This window comes from Cherax quadricarinatus, chromosome 10 (assembly GCF_038502225.1).
Source record: "Cherax quadricarinatus isolate ZL_2023a chromosome 10, ASM3850222v1, whole genome shotgun sequence".
NCBI lineage: Eukaryota > Metazoa > Arthropoda > Malacostraca > Decapoda > Parastacidae > Cherax > Cherax quadricarinatus.
In genome coordinates, this window is record NC_091301.1 from 9,812,600 (window position 1) to 9,838,427 (window position 25,828).

Consider the following 25,828-nt stretch of genomic DNA (forward strand, 5'->3'; position numbering starts at 1 on the left):
CGGAAAACACTCCTTCCCCCTTTCCTATCCCTTGATCTCTGCCCTAGACAAGTCTAAGAATGGTAGAGAAATACTTGGCACGTATCGCCCTTCGCCAAGCTCCAAAAAATGCAGTCAATAATCGAGGTTTGCTCTGCCATCCTTCAGGAAGTAGGAATGTCAAGAGGAGGCTTAAGCACATGACCGGATCACTCTACTGCACTAGTCTGACCATCTTCTGGGAGTCACAACACTCATCAAGAACACACAAAACATTATCCAAAACAAAATTTTTATCTGACCCCCCCCCCCAAACAAAAAGAAAATATTGTCTTACATTCAAGTAACTCTAATATCTTGCCTGAAAACATACATTAAGTCCAATAAATAGTCTCATACTCTTCAGTAACTTCATTACTTACCTCTGACCCTAAAGTAATTTGGTTTCTTTATAAGCAGCTCCAGTGTTTTATTTTTAAGCATTTTTTCTTGCAAGTCTAATCAAATAACTTTACTCCCCAATTGACTTTAATTCACAATTCAATTACAATTTCTTGTCAACAAATGTTATAAGACAGTAACTGATAGCTTTCTGTAGAGATCAACATTGTGTGATCTCTCCCTCGAGTGACTGACCTTGTGTGACGTCTTGCTCGAAACTAACCTTGTGCGACCTGTCCTTCGAGTGACCCCGTGTATCCTCTCGCTCGAGGCTGATCTTGTCCGACTCTCCCGCAAGAAGCAGAGAGAACGTACGTGTACGTTACTCTAGTGTCAATTATTTAGGAGAGAGAGGGAGTGCATCACTTACTTTGTTGGTAGCTTCGAGGACCTGCCTGCTGGTGATGGGATAAAGGCGGCGGCCCCCAGTCATCCACTGCCTTCTGCCTTGCCCGGGCGTGGATGGCCCCTCTAGGAGGGATCCGTGGGGGCCCTCGGGGACCAGTGAGGGTTCTACATCACCTTCTGAGCCACCTGACCAGTGTTCCGGTGCCCAGCTCTCGCCACCTGAGAGGAGGGCAAGTGCAAGTTAAGAGACAGCGGTTAGAGATATAGCGCTGTATGACCCACGTGGGGTTAGCGATTAGTTTTGATTGTGATAATAATAATAATAATAATAATAATAATAATAATAATAATAATAATAACATTAATGGTTAGAGGTGATCACTGTTCAACGGGGTAAAGCTACTCGTAATTACCTATTTGTTGTTACAGGAGCACAGATATTGTTCTATGAAAACTTATACGACCAGCAAAGAGGCGGGGTCAGGAGCTATGAATCGACCCCTGCAACCACATATAGGCGAGTACACACACACAAGATGTTCCAGAGATGGGACACAGAAACAAGGGGTCACAACTGGAAGTTGAAGACTCAGATGAGTCAGATGTTAGGGAGTACTTCTTTAGTCAGAGTTGTCAGGAAGTGGAATAGTCTGGTAAGTGATGTAGTGGAGGCAGGAACCATACATAGCTTTAAGACGAGGTATGATAAAGCTCATGGAGCAGGGAGAGAGAGGACCTAATAGCGACCAGTGAAGTGGCGGAGCCAGGAGCTATGTCTCGACCCCTGCAACCACAAATAGGCGAGTATACAAACACACACACACACACACACACACACACACACACACACACACACACACACACACACACGGATGCTGCCACTCACCTTCACTCCTGATGGCGTTGACTTCGTGTGCGTGGTGTCTTCGGGAGTCGAGGAAGGCTCTGAGGGAGACTCTGCCTCTGCGGTCAGCACCCAGCTCCCGGGCTAGCGTCTCGCCCGACCCCTCCAGACCCAGCATCTCCAGCAGCCCGCACAGGTTGGCGCTCCACACAGGAAATAAAACCCATAAGGACATATTTCCACTCATAGGAGAAGCGCTAAATCCACAGGGAAATCATGCAGCAGCTAGGGAATGGAAGGCAATGAGATTCGATCCATGAAAGGAGAGGGCAGCTTTAATATATGGGATCAAGAGCCCTTCACTAGCATAAAAACATCAAGGTACACATATACGACCATAAATTATGTGAAGAGTGTTATGATGAGAATAACATTATGATACACTGTACCTTGTTTACTGCCACTGCTGATGATGATAATGATACCCCCTGGCACTCACCTGATGCTGATGATAATAATGATATACCTGCAGCTGCTGGTAATGATACATCTGCAGCTGCTGGTAGTGATAATGATACACCTGCAGCTGGTGGTAATGATACACCTGCAGCTAGTGGAATTAATGATAATGATACACCTGCAGCTGCTGGTAATGATACACCTGCAGCTAGTGGAAATAATGATAATGATACACCTGCAGCTGCTGGTAATGATGATACACCTGCAAGTGTTGTTGTTGCTACTACTGTTGTCGTTACCGGTGTTGCATATACAGGAGATACCGCTGTTACTTTGCTGCTGCTGTTGCTACTATTGTGCTACCGTTGCCTCTGCTATTATTGATATTGCTAAACACACACACACACACACACACACACACACACACACACACACACACACACACACACACACACACACACACACACACACACACACACACACAAATAGGTGAGTATACACACGTTCTCCATATGGTGTGTGACCCCGCCCCCTGACCCACCTCTTACACAGGTAATACAGGTACACACACACATGAACGTATACGTGTGTGTGTGTGTGTGTGTGTGTGTGTGTGTGTGTGTGTGTGTGTGTGTGTGTGTGTGTGTGTGTGTGTGTGTGTATGTGTGTGAAAATAGTCATGTGCCTAAGAATCGTTCATGGGTACATTACTTTAAGAAGGCAGTAAGGATTCTTATGTGGTAAGCACCTAAGTACTCGCTGAAATATATTCACGTAGGATTAAGTACTGAAGGCAAGGCATACTTTCTCCAGAGACATAAATCCTTAAGAGACGCGAAGCACAGGTGCCGGACCAGGTCGCGTTACCTCATGCATAAGTCACTCAACTCATCCTAAAGCAGCAGCAACAACAGCAGTAAAAGCAGCACGATCAACAACGAAAACAACAAAACCAGCAATATGAAATGACAAAAACTAAAGCAACAATAAAGACAAAAAAAAAGTATTCGGAAATATTATTTGAGGCCTAGTTTGGGACCGGGCCGAGGAAGCATTAACTTCAGGAAGCATCCTTCAGGTATCCTTTAGGTATCCTTCAGGTATCCTTCAGATATTCTCCAGGTATCCTTCAGATATCCTTCAGGTATCCTTAAGATATTCTTGATATCTTTCAGGTATCCTTCAGATATCCTTCAGGTATCTCGTTATTGTATTCCCCGCACAATGATTTAAATGCATCAACAGCTGCAGAGACAGTATATTTTGCCTTCGTCGTTTCATATATGCAGAATGCATGCACGTTAAGATGTTGGTGTTGTGTCGACTTGGAACATCAGGCAGAAACACTTTGAAAGAGCAGAGACGTTCACCTTAGGAGAGAGGAAAGCACCCTGCATATCTCCCCTCCGTAATTACCTTCGGCACCACCCTCTGAAAACGGAAAGCTATTGTGCCCACCCTCTCAGCTCTCGTTCTACTCTCTCAGTTCTTCCCCGCCCTCTCAGCTCCACCCCTTGCCTTTTCAACTCCAGCTTTACCTTCTCAGCTTCCGCCAAACACACTCAGTTCTCTCAGCCACTACCCGTTCAGCCCCTTCTTACTCCAGATCCTCTCAGCCCTCTCATCCCCCACCCTCTCGACCCCCCACTGTAATACTCTCACGTATTTCAGCTTCTTTCAGGTGCCTGAAGTGGAAAGGAGAGGAGGGAGAGAGGTCTTCATCCCTCCACCACACTCCTTTCATTATTATTCTCATTCTCACTTCTACTCTCGCACTCTCTCCCTCACTCTCACCCTGGCAGTCACTCTCCCTTTTGAGCCCTGTCTCACTCTTGCACTCTGACGGTATTTATAAAGACATACAAAATACCTCTAGCACGGGTGCTCGGTATTCTTTGGAGAAGCTTACATTCAGGTGAAATTCCAAAGGTCTTAAAAGTGCTAACATAGGCCGTCTTCACAAAGGAGGCAACAGAGCTATTAAAACAAAAAGTAAACAGCAGTAACACTAAAATTTCACATTATAAAAATTTACCGATTTAATGGAAAATGACCCCTCAAGGAAGGTTCCTTGATGTTGGTGAGGGGCTCTTGATTTAGGGAATTGGATCTGTGCTCCAGTTCCCCGAATTAAGCCTGAATGCCTTCCACATCCCCCCCCCCCCAGGCGCTGTATAATCTTCCGGGTTTAGCGCTTCCCCCTTGATTATAATAATAATAATAATAATGGAAAATGAGCTATTCAACCCAAGTCAACATGACTTTAGAGATCATACTTGTGACAACTGGTAAATCACTATGATAAAAATCACAGTGGCTTTGTAAGATAATCCAAATAGTGAAAGTATTTAGACGGAATTTTGTCAAGATAGTCGACAGATGTGATCATGTGGCGATACAGTCGACATGTGATCATGTGGTGATACGGTCGACAGATGTGATCATGTGGTGACACAGTCGACAGATGTGATCATGTGGTGATACAGTCGACAGATGTGATCATGTGGTGATACAGTCGACAGATGTGATCATGTGGTGATAAGACCATTAAGATGAGGCCAGTTGGTATAACAGGAACAATAGGAGAATGGGTATTCGAATTTCTGACAAAACATCACACACAGTGTGGAAGCAAGCAAAACAAAGCTCTGTCTCGTCAAAGTGCAACTTCAGTTCTACAAGGTACTGTCTTTGCATCTTCACTGTGGCATCCTTCGTTCACGATACTAAAGTATGAAAGTCTCCTTGACAGAAGACAGAAACATTCCATACGGATATTAGAAAAGTCTTCCGACGGACGAATTTTAATACCATAATGTCAGATGATCTAGTGTTTAAGTACAATAAAGAAACTGCAGCATAGGCCAGGAAAATGATGAAATGTAGTCTGAGGACTTTCAAAACAAGAGACAACGCCAGTGTTTTTTTTTTTTTTTTTTTTTTTAAACACCGAGATATATTCTCACACCTCGAACATCATCCTGTGCTCGCTGCGCCTTTCAAAACTAGATTGCTAACCGAGCTGGAAAATGTACAGAAGTTATTTACTGCCAGCACAGAATCTCTACCACACTTAAACTACTGGGAATGCCTCCAATTTACCGAAGGGAATGATATAAGAGTGTAGAATACACAAAGTGAAAGGCAGGGGCACCCTAGGCATGTCAGAAATATCGGAGCCATGGGAAAAATTGTCCAGAAGCTGGACCAAATCTTCGGCAAGTGCCTGATCAACAACAGCCTGATTGTCAAAGCGGTCAACAGGGTAGCCTGGCCTCAGGCAGGATTACGAGGGTAAAAGACCTAGAAACAACTCGATCTCACTCATTTTCACTGTCCCTTGCAATCATTCTCTTTCGCACTCATTTTTACACTCTTGTGCTCGCGTTCACTAACAAGATCGAAGGCAGTCCCCGTTAAAATCCCTCCTCCTGTCTTTAAACCTATATTGTAATAGACCATCCTGATAGATGGTAATTACCACGTAACAGTAACTCCAGTACTGCTGGAACCAATATTTGAAGCAGTCATTAATAGTGAACCCATAGTTGAGTGTTTGACGATCTTCTCATCGCCATACTGAAGACTCCCAGCTCAAGATGGGCGACTTAATGTATAAAACTCACCCTCAGTGATGGACTATGACAGGGAAACATAACTTGCTTATGTTTGCACCATGTAACCCCTCATGTATAATTGGATAGCCACACACTGCGGGTCTTCCTGCCATGTACCCCTCAAGTGAGGTTCCTTGAAGCTGGTAAGGGGCTCTTGATGTAGGGAATTGGATGTGCTGCAGTTCCCTGAATTATCCATGAATACCTTCCACATCTCCCCCCCCCCTACAGGGGCTGTATAATCCTACGGGTTTAGTACTCACCCTTGATTATAATAATAATTCCTGCCACGTAACTCTCATACAGAATAGAGTGGCAATACTGAGGGTGTTCCCACACTGTAACTCATATAAAGAATAGAGTAGCTGCACAATGCGTGTGTTCCTACACTGTAACTCTTATAAAAACGGTAGCCAAAAGCTACCGAATTTTTTATAAGCTAAAAGATTAAAATAAAACATTCGGGCTCCGGTGAACATAGTCCTGCATGATCCCGCCTCCGCCCGTATCAACGCTCATGGCCCGAGTGTTGATCTCTGTCTCGACTCAAGTCTTCGTGTTGAGAGAAGATATTACTACTTCAATATTCCTTTTGCCGGGATACCACTTTAAATGTCGCCGCGAGTGGCAATGCAGTGCCCCCTCTTCTCCCCTCGTCTTCCTCTTCCTCCTCTCTCTTCACCTTTCTCCTCATCTTTCTACACCTCTTTATTTTTTGTCTCTCCGCACACAGGTATGACAAAGACCAAAAAAACAATAATGAGACCAAGACAGTTCCTCATGTACGTCAACGGCTTGAAGACACGACACACACACTACACAACATGATTTTATTGCGACTGTAATTCGCTTTTAAGAGTTTTATCGAGTCATGACTTTATTCTTAATAGCTAATAAAACTCTAACAGAGGAGAAACGCTGTCCCAATAAAACCTTGTTCAGCAACGTGTCGTTTCGATAATATTGTTGGAAGTGCGTTATGTCAACGACTTGCAAGAGTAGATAAATCCTACTCTTTGCTATTAACAGATGATGTGAAATTAATAAGCAGAGTGAAAGAGAAAGCATACAAGAAGACTTGAACAAGCTACCTAACGGGTCAGAGAAAAAGCTACTAGAATGCTCAGCAAATGCAAAGTTATAAAAAAAAAAGCCATGAAAATCGGAGAAGAGAGAAACCCAGAGTTAGAGGGGGACATGGATTCTCTACACTTGAAACAAGGAGAAGGACCTAGGGGTAAGTAGAGAGCGTCAATGTAAGCTGTCCAAGAATCTTCAACCTTCTACCGGCAGATGTAAGAAACACTGTCAGTATTAAAGTGGAGTTCATCTACAGGAGGTACATGATGAGGCAGACTGTGACAGTTATGTGGACCCGAAGGTTACAGGGAGCAACGGCCTAACTAATTAGGAAAACCTTGCTATAGGCCAGGCAGCGGTACTAAAAAAAAATACTGGAACTGATCACAAGTATGTCTAAACCAGGAGTCCACATCAAATCAGGCATGTAAAGAAACCGAAGAAAATTCAGAAGTGTGCAGCGAAACTCGTCCCGAAGTTGAGAGGAATCTGAAGGGACACGATGACAGCTTATGAATTACTCCAAGATGATTTAATAAAACAGATATTGGAGAACTGCTGAATGGTGGCGATCGAAAATTATCGACACTTTTGAGAGAGCCCAGGATTTACTACAAGCGAAGTCCATGAATAAGGTGAGTGTGTCGAAGCCTTCATCAGCAGACTCTCATAGTGCAATCCATTGTTTCACCACTAGTAGCCTGATGATAATACTAATTTAAACGTTTCCTTGTTATGTATGCATATATGCGTATATATGTGGGCATATATGTATTTTTTGTAAGTATGCATGTGCAGATGCAAACTTATATAAATAATTGTGTGTGTGTGTGTGTGTGTGTGTGTGTGTGTGTGTGTAGCGGCCTTTTTTTTTAAATAGGTTAGGTTTGGTTACAAAAACAATCATTAAAAATAAAAATAGTATTTGTAAATTTACATAGATCTTTAAGAAACCGACTTTGGGCACTCTCTAAGGTAATCAACATAGTAAAATGAAGATAGTTTCTACAGTAACGATTAATGTGGAAAGAGATAGCTCATAGACCCAAATCCTCCTGAACCACCATACAGCAGTGGAAGCGCCCCCTTTTTTCCTCACGTTATCTTATATTTAATTCAGAAAGTCAGCGAGGCAAAAGCCTGTTGTCCAATACACTTCATACAACAGTTTTTAATTCCACATTTGTCAGTTCATTTACCTGGGATCCCAACATAACCAGACACATGAGCCAACTACTCCCGAATTTTCTGGATCGTAGGACGCACCATGGCGTACTGTGCCCGGGCCAGAAGCGCACTTTGGGAGAGTAAATAGGCGATATCCGTTGGTAAATTAGCTTATTTACCAAGGAGCACTGATCCCAGAGGCAGTGACAGGATGAACACACAATTCAGCGACGTCGCTCGCAATCCTTGTTCCACAAGCAGGCTAGTGGTCGAGACTGGAAGCCACTCGACTGGGAAAGTCAGCCTTAGCTACCTCGTGGACGACCTCCGCGAAGTGGTCATAAACCCCTATACGTCAACGAAATGTCCAATAGCACCTGCAATGTGTGCCTGGAGACATGGATCAAGATCTTTTTATGGTGACCGCACCGGGAGAAAAAAAAACAGAAATGTAACTATAGTATGAGACAAAAGAGAGGCTGAAAATAAGGCCAGCAAAACTGAAACAGCACCAAGGCGAGGCACAGAAAATTAGGGAATGTGAAGGGAAAGCTGCGGAACGAGGGGAAAAGGGTGGTAAGGTGCAGGACCAAACTGAGAGGCAGTGCTGGAGTCAGGGACATGACACAGGAGCGAGGAAAGGAGAAGCCAGCAAGACAAGACCTGATTTTTAAATTTGAGGCAGTTGATATGCGAGATAGAAAAAAAAAGTTTTCAGTGAAAGCGAGTAATCACGAAGACTTCTGCTTTGACTGCCTGGATATAAAATTTAATTTGATAGGTTTGGAAAATTTGCTTGAAGCTTACTTTTTTTTCTTTGTTGCAATGAACCTCAGCCTCTCAGTCTGCCATGCCCGTTTGTTTATCCCCGATTTCCATTGATACTGCTAAATATGTTGAGAATGGCTTTGTATTTACTCCATGATCACCTGTGCAATTTTGACATTTAAGAATTCTGTGTCTAGTCTCTTGTATAATGGTCTCGTGAACATTTGCTGTATTTTGTTATATTTGTGCCGATGTGAAAACATATCAAATATTTTACATTTGAGAGAGAGTGAGATTGGTGTATATGTTTCAACTCTGTACAGATCTTTAATACATAGAATATATGGGAGCATATCCATTAAAGTAATCCGATTCACACCTGAATTTTCTGCATGAATATCCCTTTGTATATGTTGTAATGCCTTTTGTAGCTCTGCTTTAACATCATTGTCGGTGAAGTCGTGAATAAGACTCATTATTCCATACATTGGTCTCAGTTGAAGTTCACTGTAACTTACTCTAAGTCCACGGATTTCTGTAATGTTAGCAAGAACTTTGCGATGCATCAACTTTCTTGCGGTCAATAGCAACCAGCACCCTGTGTGCGTTTGGTTTTGAAGATTGAAGATTGAGACACTTATGCAACATATGGGAATCTTTATTCAGGAAACGTTTCGCCACCGTGGCTTCATCAGTCCAATACAAAGTAGAAAGGCGTAATCTTCAACTTGTCGGTTTTTCAAACCATTCATCACGCGTTTGGTTTTATATCATGGACATTATTTCTAAACATCTTTGGAATATTAAGGTGCAAGGACGTTAGGCCTTATGGTTTTCTTGTCATCGTAAAGATATTTATTTCAGAATCCATTTGGAAGGCTTTCGTACAGTCGATGTTGCTGGCGAGTGAAGTGTTCTGAAAGGCCTCCGCATTTTTTTCTTTTTACAAAGGTGTGATTGTGTTGGATTGTGGAGGGATAGGATGTCATTTATTCCAGTGTTTATCAATTGGTCAACCAAAGCTCTAAATTATTGGTTTGTATATGGAAAAACCCCGCTTACAGCTCCGTATTCAAACCAACTTCGTAAACCTTCCATCAACAGTCTCAAATTCGACCTCCCGGTAGTATTTTAGCCATCAAGAAGTTCAGTTTCAATCAGAACAAAGTCTCGTGCACCAGTGTAGTGAAACTGACAGCCACAGGAGGAGTAGTCCAGACACCGAACTCTAGTCCAGTAGGGCACTGTAATTGACAGTCACGGCAGGAGTCCAGACACCGAACTCTGGTCCAGCAGGGCATTGTAATTGACAGTCACAGCAGGAGTTCAGATACCGCACTCTGGTCCAGTATGGCAGTGCAACTAATAGACACAGCAGGAGGAGTCCAGACAATTTTTATTTCACATGTTCCTCCGGAAGCAAACTTGAATGATAGGATAAAATTTCCCTCTATGTAGTCCTAAGGGAACAAATGCTCACCACTACGACCCTCGTGTTATGGCAAGATGATGATGATGATGAGAAGGCCAGAAGAAGGTAAGAGGACGAGATGGAGGAGGAGGATAAGGATAGAGATGATGAGAGGACAAGACGATTGTAAGAGGAAGAGAAGGAGGAGTCTTCCTAGCCCCAGGGTTTCTTGCTACCTTTTGTCTCGGCTATTGCCTTCCTCCTACTGTTCCCCCATTCTTCTGGCACTATCACCCTCCCTCCTTGCCCCCATTCTCTCTCTCTCTCTCTCTCTCTCTCTCTCTCTCTCTCTCTCTCTCTCTCTCTCTCTCTCTCTCTCTCTCTCTCTCTCTCTCTCTCTCTCCCTGATTCTTGTTCTGACGTTGACTCTTTAATATTAATGATCTTACTCATAATTTTCTCTCCTTCATTTTCTTCACTTTTCCTCGAATTTTCATCTCATTCTCCCACTGTTTACCCTAATTTTTTTTGAGCGCAAATTTCTCCTGTTTACCCTAATTTCCTCTTCATTCTAACACCATTTCCACTAATTCTTCCAATATTTCCCCCCCAAAATGTTTCCCCTATTTAGTCCTAGTCTTTCCATATTTCCCTTAATCTTTCCTAATTCCCTTCAGTCTTTCCATATTTCTCCCCGCCACATCTCAAGTCTACCCTAATTTTACTGAAAGTTTTTTTTCCCTATATTCCCTCTGTCATTCTTCCCTTTTTCACCTCAATGTTTCCCCATTTTCCCCCCTCAAACTTTCCCTATGTCTCATCAGTCATACCTGATTTTCCCTATTTTTTTCTCTTCCCCTCCCCCTTCACTGGGTCGTGTTCGTCCTGTCCTCCCGTGCTGGCCCTGGCCTCCCGTGCTGGCCCTGGCCTCCCGTGCTGGCCCTGGCCTCTCATCACAAGTGGAGGAGGCACATAATAGCCCCGCCAAAAGGAAAAGTTTGCAGCCTAAAAGGTGATTAGTGCTGGGGACACGTGGTGGAGAGGGAGAGAGGGAGGAGTGACAGAAGAGAAAAGAGGAAGAATGGTGGAGGGAAGGAGTGGAAAAATGATGGGGTGGAAGGGAGGGTCATTCAGCGTAGGATGACTAAATTAATACATAGCATCAGAAATCTTCCTTATGAAGAAAGATTGAAGACTCTTAAGTTACATTCACTTGTTAGACGAAGAATGAGGGGAGACCTGATCGAAGTGTATAAGTGGAAGATAGGTATTAATAAAGGGGATATTAATAAGGTCTTGAGGATGTCTCTCCAAGAGAGAACCCGCAGTAATGGATTTAAATTAGATAAGTTTAGATTTAGAAAGGACATAGGAAAGTATTGGTTTGGAAATAGGGTAGTTGATGAGTGGAACAGTCTACCTAGTTGGGTTATTGAGGATAGGACTTTGGGTAGTTTCAAATCTAGGTTGGATAAGTACATGAGTGGGAAGGGTTGGATTTGAGTGGGACTTTCACATCAGAGCTTATTTCTTGGGTAGCATTGAAAATTGGGTTGGGTAAATGTTTTGTTAGTGGGATGAATTGTAAAGGACCTGCCTAGTATGGGCCAGCAGGCCTCCTGCAGTGTTCCTCCTTTCTTATGTTCTTATGTTAAAAAAAAAAGTAGACACAAGGTAGACACATGCTTGGGTCTCACCTTGGCTCGTATAAAGACAATGTGGATAAAGACACACACACATGTACACTTCAAGAGTTACTTCTTCAGTACTAATCAGGACTGTAGAAGCCACTGGAGGCGAAACGTTTCCTCAATAAACGTTCTGAACTGTGGATACGTGGCTTTGCTTACCAAGTCTCGGTACCATCACACCTCTGCTCCAGACACATATACCAATAACAACAGTGAAGCAAACCTACTCTCAACTCCCGTAGTCTTTATTCAGTACCGTAGTCATGATTCTTGGTGAATCATAACTTCGCCACTGGTTGGCGAAACGTCTACAAAATATACCTACACATGTTACTAATTCTTCAACTATCTCATATACTACATCGTTTCTTATGAGTATTCCTGGGCCATAAAAAAATTCAACCTGTTGGCCATGGGCCTGAAGTAGGGCCATCCTTGTTTACAACAATGAACCGCTTTTAATTCCACATACTACTGTCGCTTTTGTTGTTATTATATTGTAATAAAGTTGGTAGAATTACCGACAATATGTAAAGTAAAAGGACACAAGTGCAACTAATGTGACATTTATTGTGGCAACGTTTCGCTGTCCAGGAGCTTTATCGAGCCTTGATAAAGCTCCTGGAGAGCGAAACGTTGCCACAATAAATGTCACATTAGTTGCACTTGTGTCCTTTTACTTTACATGTTATTATATTCATGGGTAAGCGCTAAGCCTGTTGGGCTAACACGGCGTCTGGGGAATGAGAGAGAATCTGGTTTGATCTGAGGAAGGGGAGGTAGCTACAATTTCGTATTTCGAACCCTCACTCTTGACGACGCTTCCGGTTGTAGTGAACCATTATCGAGTAGCGATTGAGGACAAACACTTTTACATTTTTTGCATACTCTTTCAAATTCCTCCTATCCCTCCTTACGTTCTTCTCCATTCCTTCATGTCGTTACCTTCTTATGTCTTCACATAATGCTTCAGTCTTTCCTCCAACACTAATATACACTTTTCTATATCCCTCCTTTTCTCCCTTCAACTGTCTCACTCACCCACCTATTGTTTTTCCTCCTTCCTTCCCTCATTTTCCTCCATCTTTCCCCCCTCACACCCTTCATCTCCCTTTAAGGCTGTGAGACCCCAAAAACAATGGTATTTTCATCCTCAACAGCTCCTCTCCTGTGATATTGATTATTGCTTTCCTCTTTGGATAGTCGGGATCTCGGTAGGGGGTCTTGGTAGAGGATCTTACTTGTGGGGTCTTGGCAGTAGATTTTAGTAGGGGTGCCTTGGTAGGGGATCTTGGGGATCTTGGTAAATAAATTTATTCCGGCACAGATACACATAAATAGTTACATAAATTATCATACATAGCATAATTATCATACAAACCTAGGATATACATAAATTATCATACATAGCATAATTATCATACAAACCTAGGATAACAGAAAAAAAAATTCAAAGTGACTTATTTCCACTGGAGTCCTGAAGGTCTTGGTGGGGTCAAGTTGATGCTTTTGGTTTCTGAGAAGCATTCAGTGCCTCTAGTCTGTCATACAGCCTTGGTCTGCGAATTATAAGGGCTCTAATATCTCTCGTTGTCCAGTGCATGTAGGAGTGGTGATGAACACAACTGATCACTGTTTAGTACCACCAGCTCTGGGGTAGATGCCTAATCCGCTGGTCGCTGGAGTTACGTGTGGCCTGGCTAGCAATGCGTACTTTGTCCTAAAGGTCGTAGGTTCGAGAATCCTTTGGTATGAGATAAATGTTTGTAAATATTTCGCTTGTTCTATAAATTATAAACATCTTCCCTCGTAAGCAGAGCCAAAGCACGCAGTACTATATTCAGCCAGACCCCATTTAAGTACAGGCGTCCAGTAAACACTACCTACAGAGAATTTCGGGGGTCAATACCTCCGCGGCCCGGTCCGAGACCAGGCCTCGTAGTGGATCAGGAGCTGATCAATCAGGCTGTTACTGCTGGCCGCACATAAACCGACGTACGAGCCACTGCCCGGCTTGTTAGGTACTGCTACTAGGCGTTCTTTGCCATACCCGAGAACCCCAAGCTTATATTCAATTGTTTCATCTCATCCTCCCGCACATACTGGCCCATGAGAGATTTTAGGATGCTTAACAGTACACGGAACGAGCCTAATAATAACTTATCACCAGCCTGGTGATGAAGGCCAAGTGTCTACTGAGAGAACATACTCATGTGGGGTCTAGCAGAGTTGATGTACCGTAGCAATGCATACTCTGATTCCCTGCTCATGAGGGAAATCAGAGATGCAGGTTCGTATCTTTCCCCGGTCTAAGATAAAATGTTTGTAAATAATTTCGTTCTTTTCGTTGTGAGATTTATGACTTATACTGAAAGAAATTTTATTTATTATTATTATTATTATTATTATTATTATTATTATTATTATAATTATTATTATATTTATGGGAAGCCTGTAAACCTGTAGCATGTAGGGGGCTCATACAAATAAAAATTATTATAAAATAGACTGTGATGCACGCAACTCCTCTGCCTCTCTAGTGGTTGCTGGTGTCCCTCATAAGGTGTGTATGTGTGTGTGTGTGTCCGTCCAGAGAAAAAACTAATACCGAAAAGAATACAACTATTTACCACTACCAGCAGGTATATATTGTAGCGTAGAAAATCTCAGCGTTGAGTATTTTTCTTAATAAAATTGGATACATCGCCAGTGTGCTGCTACCCTATTCCATATGATAATTCCATCACGCAGGACGGGGCTCATATATTATTATTATAATCAAAAAGAAGCGCAAAGCCACAAGGGCTATACAGCGCTGCTGCCAGGGGCTCATACAAGGTGTTGAAATCCGTCAGTCTGAGCTGAGAGACTTCAGTAGGGAAATGAGGATATCGTCAAATATTCCAGAAAGGGTTCAGTGGCTACGGGAGCTTCAAAGTTTTCCTTCCAGCAGAGCTGGAGTTACTATCACTTGGGAACCCGAGGACCTTAATATTAAAGAGGATCCAGTCATTTGTGAAGTGAGTTTCTACATACTGAGGTTTATTATTATTACTCATGGGGAAGAGCTATACTTGTAGTGGTCATACAGAGCCTGAAGAATGGAAGGTAACCAGGTTTCATCCAAGGACGAGGAGGGTACAACGGTGTTTAAATGCACTATAAAACTAAAGTACTATCAGGAGGTTACGCTCCACTACGGAGACTCACCTGGTTATGTAGCCGTCTCCGTCAGTGTCACAGGCGTTGAAGAGAGCCTTCATCTGTTCCATCTCCTCTGACCCGTCAGAGTCTGGGGAAGAGGTGGTCCCTTCCCTGCATGTCTGCTGTTGTTGCTGCTGTTTGTGATCCCAGTAACCTGAGGCGCAGCTCGTCGGCGACAGCGGTTGCTGCTCCCACCAGCACCTTTCTAATGGAGATGGGCACCCTGGATCCTCTGCTTGGGGCATCTTTACTCTCCGAGGGATGGCGGGCGGAATTTGGTTCTTCCGTTTCTCCGGCAGAGGCGGAGGCGGTGGGCTCTGCCAGCCACGCCTGGATACACCGCGAGTCTTGCTGGAGCGGGTGTTGAAAGCTGGCGACACACTCTCGCAGATGGGGTCAGAAGGCTGGAAGTCTGACGACGATGGGCAGCCTGAGGAGGTCTCCGCCCCGCGGAGCGAGGATACAGCAGAGAGCGATCTGTCGCCACAGTCATCATCGCAGGTACAAGCGCACGACCCCTGGCTCTCTCCACTGTCAGAGCCGGACATGATGCCCCTTTCATCTGTCCCACACTGCTGTTCTATGATCTCTACATCATACTGATAGTGAGTAGTAAGAGGTACAACGTTCGGATCACAATCTATGGAACCCAGGTTCTGTTCCTAAGTGGGGCGAGACGTGGAAAACATGTACCTGGATGTTGAGCCGCTGGCGTTGGTCGTACACTTAGGAAGAGGAACGAAGAACTCCGATAGAAATAAACGACACTGCTTGACTTTACTGGGTTATAACGGGTCAATAACCCTCCAAGGATGACAATCCAAAGACTGTTACTCTTCTCTAGCAGTGGTGGATTCGTCTTCTCAGCCCCTGGGAGTTCACACTCAGGTAGACTGCCTCGTTCTGAGGACAGACGCGGCTGATGATGCTTGTGTCAACACTGTTAGCTATAGTGAGACATGACACACACCCATCAGTGCCTCTCTAGCCTTCACTCACATCTACTACACTTACACCATCACCAATTTGATGTACGTGTCACTATTTTTATCTGACACGAGACTGCACAACCATCACATCACACGCACCTCCACTATTCACACCCATCAGCATTTCTGAAAAGAAGAAAAGTCAAAACTAAGTGCAACTATTCCAATTAAAGTTGCATAAATACAATGTTAACTATAAATACGATGGAAACTATAAATTCGATGGAAACTATAAATATGATGGAAAAAATCGTATGATGTATAATGTTTAAAACATACAACAGCTTAATGTATAACAGTGGTGCATCATGTAGATTTATTCTAGAGTGACTTAGTTGATGGAGAATCGATCCTCCAAATACTCTTTGAGCTGACTGACCCACGCGGATTTAGCGCTTCGTATAAATATAATAAATGATAAACATGCAAGTACACCAAATAATGAATGAATCAAAACCAAAACTACAAGCTTTCCACTTCAGGGCTCACAAGTTATTAAAGCTTATTTTTAGGGAGTTAGAGTAATTGAAGGTTCAAATAGGTTTTTTTAATTTAGTAAATTTGGATACATCAGCAGTGTGCTTCTACCCTATTCTATATGATAGTTACACAGTGGAAACAAAAGCTAACTATGTAGGGTAAAGAGAGAAGTAGGAGATTAAAAAAAAAAAAAAACTCACACACACACACAAGAGGGTAGGACGTCAACACAGAGCAGCAGCCCCATGTGTTGTCCTTGAGTACGAGAGCCATACCACAAGCTTGCCCCGGCACACAGGCCCCGGATGTGACGCTCTACACATCACCTCTCGCTCTCTCTAACTTCCTCCACAACAACATCTCTCTCTAACACCACCATACACTACACGCCACGACTTTTAACACTGTCCTACGCCACACCACACACACAAACTGTAGGAGCGTGGACAAAACGTGGGGATCCCACAGAGCGCACCGTATAATACTCAATAACATCAATGTTTCATTTCAGTGCTCTAGTCACATATCCGACTGTATAAGATGCAGTAATATGCTGACTTCGATTTTCAGGATGCAGCCAGAACAGCAGGAAAACCACCAACAGGAGCAACAACAGCAGCAAAAACATCAGCAGGAAATAGCAGCAGCAGCCATAACAGAATAAACACGAGTAGCAGCATTAGTTCCTTGGAACAGCAACACCAGCAGGGAAAGCAGCAGCAGCAAAACAAGTCCTACGAGCAGCAAAATTATATGCAGTAGACGTAATATCAGCTCTAAGGAGCAGCAACAGCAGCAGCAACAGCAGCAGCAGCAGCAGCAGCAGCACCACCACCACCACCACCACCACCACCACCACCACCACCACCACCACCACCACCACCACCACCACCACAAACAAAACCTGCAGCAGTAGTAACACCATTTCATTGAAGCAGTAGCACTAACAAGAGCAGTAATAGCACCGTCAGCAGTAGTAGCAGCAACACCAGCTCCTGAGCACAGCAGCAATACCAGCTCCTGGGAACAGCAGCAACACCAGCTCCTGGGAACAGCAGCAACACCAGCTCCTGGGAACAGCAGCAACACCAGCTCCTGGGAACAGCAGTAACACCAGCTCCTGGGAACAGCAGCAACACCAGCTCCTGGGAACAGCAGCAACACCAGCTCCTGGGAACAGCAGTAACACCAGCTCCTGGGAACAGCAGCAACACCAGCTCCTGGGAACAGCAGTAACACCAGCTCCTGGGAACAGCAGCAACACCAGCTCCTGGGAACAGCAGCAACACCAGCTCTTGGAAACGTCAGCAACACCAGCTCCTGGAAACGTCAGCAACACCAGCTCCTGGGAACAGCAGTAACACCAGCTCCTGGGAACAGCAGCAACACCAGCTCCTGGAAACGTCAGCAACACCAGCTCCTGGGAACAGCAGCAACACCAGCTCCTGGGAACAGCAGCAACACCAGCTCCTGGAAACGTCAGCAACACCAGTTCCTGGGAACAGCAGTAACACCAGCTCCTGGGAACAGCAGCAACACCAGCTCCTGGGAACAGCAGCAACACCAGCTCCTGGGACCAGCAGGAACACCAGCTCCTGGGAACAGCAGCAACACCAGCTCCTGGAAACGTCAGCAACACCAGCGCCTGGGAACAGCAGCAACACCAGCTCCTGGGAACAGCAGCAACACCAGCTCCTGGAAACGTCAGCAACACCAGCTCCTGGAAACGTCAGCAACGCCAGCTCCTGGGAACAGCAGCAACGCCAGCTCCTGGGAACAGCAGCAACGCCAGCTCCTGGGAACAGCAGCAACGCCAGCTCCTGGGAACAGCAGCAACCCCAGGTCCTGGGAACAGCAGCAACGCCAGCTCCTGGGAACAGCAGCAACGCCAGCTCCTGGGAACAGCAGCAACGCCAGCTCCTGGGAACAGCAGCAACGCCAGCTCCTGGGAACAGCAGCAACGCCAGCTCCTGGGAACAGCAGCAACGCCAGCTCCTGGGAACAGCAGAAACGCCAGCTCCTGGTAACGGCAGCAACGCCAGCTCCTGGTAACGGCAGCACCACCAGCTCCTGGTAACAGCAGCAACACCAGCTCCTGGGAACAGCAGCAACGCCAGCTCCTGGAAATAGCAGCAACGCCAACTCAGGGAGCGAGAACAGCAGCAGCAGGCTCCAGGAGGCAGTGTAGGGAGGAGGGCGGCAGAAAGTTCATTTCCCAGGGAGCGCGACAGGTAATCACAGGTAAACAACATTATCACGAGGATATTGGGCAGCTTCACCTCCGTGCCTCCCGGCTCCTATCCCCTCTACCCAACCTCCTTTACCTACCTCAGCCTCCTCATCCCCTCCTCTTCCTCCACGTGCTTCTCCTACTCTTACGCCTTTCTCTGTTAATTTTTGCTCTTTTTACTCTTCTAGCCTACGCGTAGCCAAATCCGTGGATCACTACCCCCGCGGCTCTGTCTGATCAATTAGGCTGTTAGTAACAGCAGCAAGCAAATCAATGCAGGAAGCAAAACCCTGCTGATCAGGAACTAACTTGAGGAACACTCCTTCTTGAAAATAACTCGGGATGGGGGACGCCCTGTTGGTACTTCCCCTTACATATATGAAGGGAAGCGTTGAAAAGTTTTGGCCCTTTTACGCTTACTAAGTTATCTCTTTGTGCTTGTTGCACCCCTGCTCTTTACTAAAGGACACATTGCGTCTGGCAAAGAGGCGGGTGAGGCAAAACAATCAATGTTGAATTCTGAACATGTATCCAACTTGAGTAGGCTGGAGAATGGGCTAGTTCCTGAGGACATTGTTCTGCCTTTTATTATTATCAAGTATTATGTATTATTATTAAATTATAATTATTATTTTAATAAATTCAAGGAAAAGCGCAAAACCCACAGGGGTCGCAGAGCACCATGGAATGGGCGGTAATCTTCATCCCAAGAAATGAAAAGACATCCAGTAATTCCTTAGATCAAAGATCCCCTCACCGGCATCACGGCACCGCCCTTGAAGGGTGCCAGACTCTTGCAAAACTCAACACTCAGCTGCCGAGGACCAGGATCCGGCAGCACTCCTCTCAATCCCGTATATACAGAGACTGCCTCTTGTGGGTGAGGTGACGATCGCGATGCCTAGATTAGGGAACATCCAAGTCATCGGTGTGATGAATGGTTTTGAAAACCGACAAGTTGAAGAACTGAGACACGCAACATATGGGAATTTTTATTGAAGAAACGTTTCGCCACACAGTGGCGTCATCAGTCTTATACAAAGCAGGAAGGTATAAGGAGAGGAGGAGTTTGAGGTATCAGTCCCTCAACCTGGAGTCGATGTGTTCAGTCCTTATACCTTCCTGCTTTGTATAAGACTGATGAAGTCACTGTGTGGCGAAACGTTTCTTCAATAAAGATTCACATATGTTGCATAAGTGTCTCAATTCTTCAAGTCATCGGTGGCCAAACTTGCTCTTTCTGTGTCGCATTGCAGGCGTTGCATCGTGCAATCGCCACAGTGTGTGAAGCTTTATAGTCAGGCTTTTTTCTCTGTGTGAAGCTTAATGAAGTTAGATTTCTCCACGTGGAGCTTTAGAGTCATTTCATTTTTGCGTGGAACTTTATAAAGTCATGTTTCTCTATGTGGGGCTTTATAAAATTATGTTTCAATAAAGGGTTTCAGAAAGTTTGTGGAACTAAATTTATATTGATTTCTCTATATGGAGCTTTACAAAGTAATGTTTCTCCCTGTAGGGAGCTTTATAGTCTTGTTTCTTTGTGGACCTTTATACAGTCATGATTTTCCTGTGTGGTGCCTTATCAAAGAATTGATGAGTTAGGAAGTATTTATACAGCCGTGGGGTGGTTAGGAAGTGGCATGACCTTAACGTAGTAGTAGTAATAGTAGTAGTAGTCGTAGTAGTAATAGTAGTAGTAGTAGTAATAGTAATAGAAAAGGCAGGATCCGTGCATTCTCTTTTAAGAATAGGTAAGAGGCAAGTTAGGAGGGAGTGGCCAGGAGCTGAGACTCAAGCCCTTCAGCTATAATTACGTGAGCACACACACAAACACACCTAGTAGCAACCAGCGAAGTGGGGCCAGGAGCTGTGAATCGACCCCTTCAACCAAATATAGGTAAGTACACACACACACACACACACACACACACACACACACACACACACACACACACACACACACACACACACACACACACACACACACACACACACACACACAATTGAAAAATACAGCTGCCATCAACATATATTCCAAAAGGCATCTCATTTTCCGCCATATTGAACTCAAAAGCCAAACTTAACGGGTTCTTCACAACTTAAATTTTGATCAATGGGAACTCGATTTCACAACCACACTGCATGATTTAAGTAAAAAAAATGCACATGAAAACAATGCTCGTTTTTGTCCTGGTAGAAAAAAAACGCAAGATATTATTATAATAATAATAATAATTATTATTATTATTTCAGCAACAGCCCTCATTTAGGATAGGAGTCTCATAACTTTTGGAAGTAATCACAGTTGTACAGGTAGCAGCAATATAGTAAGTTTAGTAGTGACAAGTAATAGTATAGATGTTGTAGTAGTTGAAGTAGTAGTAGTTGTAGTTGTAGTTGTACAAAATTCACCAATACCTCTCACTTCGTCAAGAAACCCAAATGCATAACTTTTTGGGGGGTCATCCTAGGTAATTTACACGTATGTTACTATGTATGATAACTGCAATCACCTACATCTGCTTGTATAACTACACTAATGTGTGCCTGTACCTAACATGGGTCAGTAGGCCTACTGCTGTGCTCCTCCTTCCTTATGTTCAGATAAACTTATTTGCAACGTTTCGGTCCGTCCTGGACCAGTCCAGACACTGATACACGACGGAGAGAAACGTGATTTGCTCCAGCTACTGTATTGCGACTTTTTTTTTTAATCGTTAGTAGTGCAGAAGATCAGACGAGCACTGCAGGAGACCTACTGGCCTACGATATGCAAGACTTCCACCACCCCCAACTGTCGCAGCTCCTCCTCACCTACCCAAGTTCCGCCCCACCAACCATAGCTCCTCCTCCCTTGCCTAGCCTAGCTCTACCCCACCAACCCTAGCTCCTCCTCATCTAGCCTAGTTCCACCCCACCAACCCTAGCTCCTCCTCACCTAGCCTAGTTCCACCCCACCAACTCTAGCTCCTCCCCACCTAGCCTAATTCTACCCCACCAACCCTAGCTCCTCCCCACCTAGCCTAGTTTCACCCCACCAACCCTAGCTCCTCCCCACCTAGCCTAGTTTCACCCCACCAACCCTAGCTCCTCCCCACCTAGCCGAGTTCAACCCCACCAACCCTAGCTCCTCCCCACCTAGCCTGGTTCCACCCCACCAACCCTAGCTCCTCCCCACCTAGCCTAGTTCCACCCCACCAACCCTAGCCCCTCCCCACCTAGCCTAGTTCCACCCCACCAACCCTAGCCCCTCCCCACCTAGCCTAGTTCTACCCCACCAGCCCTAGCTCCTCCCCACCTAGCCTAGCTCCACCCCACCAACCCTAGCTCCTCCCCACCTAGCCGAGTTCCACCCCACCAACCCTAGCCCCTCCCCACCTAGCCTAGTTCCACCCCACCAACCCTAGCTCCTCCCCACCTAGCCGAGTTCCAACCCACCAACCCTAGCCCCTCCCCACCTAGCCTAGTTCCACCCCACCAACCCTAGCTCCTCGCCACCTAGCCGAGTTCTAACCCACCAACCCTAGCCCCTCCCCACCTGGCCTAATTCCACCCCGCCAACCCTAGCTCCTCCCCACCTAGCCGAGTTCCAACCCACCAACCCTAGCCCCTCCCCACCTAGCCTAGTTCCACCCCACCAACCCTAGCTCCTCCCCACCTAGCCGAGCTCCACCCCACCAACCCTAGCTCCTCCCCACCAACCCTAGCTCCTTCCCACCTAGCCTAGTTCTACACCACCAACCCCACCTCCCCCCACCTAGCCTAGCTCCACCCCACCAACCCTAGTTCCTCCCCACCTAGCCTAGTTCCAACCCACCAACCCTAGCCCCTCCCCATCTAGCCTAGTTCCACCCCACCAACCCTAGCTCCTCCCCACCTAGCCGAGTTCTACCTCACCAACCCTAGCTCCTCCCCACCTAGCCTAGTTCCACCCCACCAACCCTAGCTCCTCCCCACCTAGCCGAGTTCCACCCCACCAACCCTAGCTCCTCCCCAACTAGCAGAGTTCCAACCCACCAACCCTAGCACCTCCCCATCTAGCCTAGTTCCACCCCACCAACCCTAGCTCCTCCCCACCTAGCCTAGTTCCACCCCACCAACCCTAGCTCCTCCCCACCTAGCCGAGTTCCACCCCACAAACCCTAGCTCCTCCCCACCTAGCCTAGTTCCACCCCACCAACCCTAGCTCCTCCCCACCTAGCCTAGTTCCACCCCACCAACCCTAGCTCCTCCCCACCTAGCCTAGTTCCACCCCATCAACCCTAGCTCCTCCCTACCCAGCCTAGTTCCACCCCACCAACCCTAGCTCCTCCCCACCTAGCCTAGTTCCACCCCACCAACCCTAGCTCCTCCCCACCTAGCCTAGTTCCACCCCAGCAACCCTAGCTCCTCCCCACCTAGCCTAGTTCCACCCCACCAACTCACGCTGTGCGATTCTGTTTTCATTTCGTAAATCCTTCTTTTCACCTGGGGATAACGAGCGATTTTTTCACCGCCCTGGTCGCAAAACTTACCAAATTTTTGCTCTCTGGCTTCTAACACTAGGATTGCACACAGCCGAGTGCTTTGTTGCATTCTTTGATTGCTTTTTATGCACTCCGATGATTATACACACAGAGAGGTGTGTGTGTTTCTCAGTGTATATACACCGAGATGTGTGTATCATTGTATTCATACGAAGAGGCTTGTATCTGTGTATATACTCGAAGAGGTTAGTCTCGGTGTAAGTACACAAAAGTGTGTATTTCTCACTGCATATTCACTGAAAGGCTTGTATCTCCCTGTGTATATACACGGAAAGACGTGTCTGTAAATATACATATAAGAAAAGAGCACCGCAATAGGCCTACTGACCCATGCTAGGCAGGTGTGTCTATGTATATATATAACGAATGTGGGGTTTCGTTTTTTTTTATTTTAAGTTTATTTACACCTAGGGGTATCTCGTCGTATATATACCGAGAGGTGTGAATCCCAGTGCATTTATACCGAGAGGTGTTTGTCTTTTTAGTGTATACACACTGCGAGGTGTTTCCCGGTGTATATATGAGGTGTTTCTCACTGTATATATACTTGAGAGGGTGTCTGTATATACAGATTGGTGTGTATATTTCTCAATATACTCCAAAAGGTGTATTTATATATACACTGAGGGGTGTCAGTGTATATAAACTGAGGGGTGTGTCTGTCGGTGTATATACACTAAGGGATGTGTCTGTCGGTGTATGTACGCTGAGGGGTGTATCGGTGTATATACACTGCGGGGTGTCTGTCGGTGTATATACACTAAGGGGTGTGTGTATATACAGAGGAGTGTCTGTCGGTGTAAATATACTAAGGGATGTGTTTGTTGGCGTATATACACTGAGGGGTGTATCTGTCGGTGTATATACACTAAGGGATGTGTCTGCCGGTGTGTATACACCTAGTTTGTATTTGTTTGACTATTCGGATTCTTAACCCGCAGAGTTAGCAACCCAGGAAAACCCAATAAAGTCACTACGTATTATATTTCATAAGAGTCCTTAGAATTAACTTTTTTTCCCCATTTTAAGGATAAAAAAAATCATGACTGGTGTACAGGAGACACGTGGTAGGGCCTTCTGCTCACATCTGAAGAACATGGGTTCAATCCCGGCACCAGCAGAAACTTTGGGCATGTTTCCTCACACCTGTTATCCCTATTTACTTCACAGTAAGTAGGTACCTGGGCGTTAGCCGACTGTTGTGGATCGCATCCTGGGGGAAGATGATCCAAGGATCCCAACGGAAATTAAACCAAACATGGTGACTTTACTGGGTTATCCTGGGTTACCAACCCGGAGGGTTAGTCGACAGGTTTGAAACTCGATAAACTAACCAGTATTGTGCAATTTTAGTCGCGGTGGTGCTGCGAGATACCCAGACTATGTAAAGTAACGCCGGTAACTATGTGAGGGAGGGATATACGAGAGGGAGAAAGTTGGTGGAGACACACACACACACTCTCCACCACACGTCCAACACAACTAACTGATGGTTAGAGTAGCCACTGCCAGGGTACTAACCAGAGATGACACAGACACACTCTCCACCACACTACCAACACCACTGACTGATGCTGCTGCTGCTGCCAGGGTAAACCAGACACGTTAGTCCGACCTCTTGCCTTCAGGTTGCCACGTGAGCTATTTTTTTTTTCCATCCCTCAGCATACCATCTGTGCCAAATTTAGCTGACATCACGGCCAAACCACTGCTTATAACGTGCCTGATTTCGTTATGACTCACCATTACACCTACTGGGTGAGCTATAACAAAATAATATTCTCAGGTTAGCCACAGCCAAGTATTAAGTGTATTAACAGGAGTGTTGCACGCTACAAGGAAAGCAAATATGCTTAAAATATATTGAAAATGCGGATAGTTTCTAAGCAGAGATATATTACTTGTAGTGAATAGTTAGTAGACCAAATTAGGAATGTGATTTGTTAAATAAATAAATAAATAAATAAATAAATAATGGTCCAGGGAGGACCGAAACGTCGTGACTTTTATCCTTCAAGGAACGTAAAACTCGCGTAACTGAATCAGCCTTTTATTAGACGAAGTTTCCCCCTATATAGCCCCTTACTATTATATCGAACAAAAACCCCCGTTTCATCGAAGCGTTTAATCAGTGGCTCGAAAAGGAAGTTATACTGGAAGGTTTTTACATTAATAAGAATTTAAGCTTATGGTTTTTTGTTATGTATCAGATGCAATCGGCAGAAACACGCCCATGGAAATGTTACTCTCTTTTGGGTTATCCTAGGTAATTTAACTATGTATGATTATTGTACTTATGTGTACCTGTACCTAAATAAACTTACTAACACGTGACACGGACGAGTTGCAAGGGGAAGCGCTAAATCCGTAGCGCTCATACAGCGTCCAAGGAATGGCAGGCAGGCAGATTTGATCCAATGAAGAGGTTGGGGGGAGGAGTTAAGTCTAATTCATGGCAACAAGAGCCCTTCGCCAGTATCAAGGCACCTTCCCTCTTACCTTGAAGGGTTTCAGAGGTGTGTGGCTGTGAGAGGGAGGGAACACTGCCTGTGTCAACAAACAATTGGTGGCTTCTTGAAGGACAAGCAGCTCAC

The 25,828-nt window shown here is 45.2% G+C and overlaps 1 protein-coding gene across 2 annotated transcripts in view; it reads right to left on the reverse strand.

Annotated features, from left to right (window-relative positions):
• LOC128687923 (colorectal mutant cancer protein) overlaps positions 1–24,831 on the reverse strand; it is a 141,908-nt gene extending 117,077 nt beyond the window's left edge. Inside the window, exons 1-4 of one of the 2 annotated variants that reach the window (XM_053775539.2) lie at positions 24,756–24,831; positions 15,016–16,124; positions 1,655–1,815; positions 791–987 (exon numbers count right to left, since the gene is read on the reverse strand). In XM_053775539.2, coding sequence (XP_053631514.1) covers positions 791–987; positions 1,655–1,815; positions 15,016–15,557 — 900 coding nt within the window. In that variant the 5' untranslated portion in view covers positions 15,558–16,124; positions 24,756–24,831. Of the gene's footprint in view, positions 1–790; positions 988–1,654; positions 1,816–15,015; positions 16,233–24,755 lie in introns of those variants that run through there. The other variant, XM_053775538.2, reaches the window with a different exon arrangement.
• Positions 24,832–25,828: the final 997 nt, after the last annotated feature.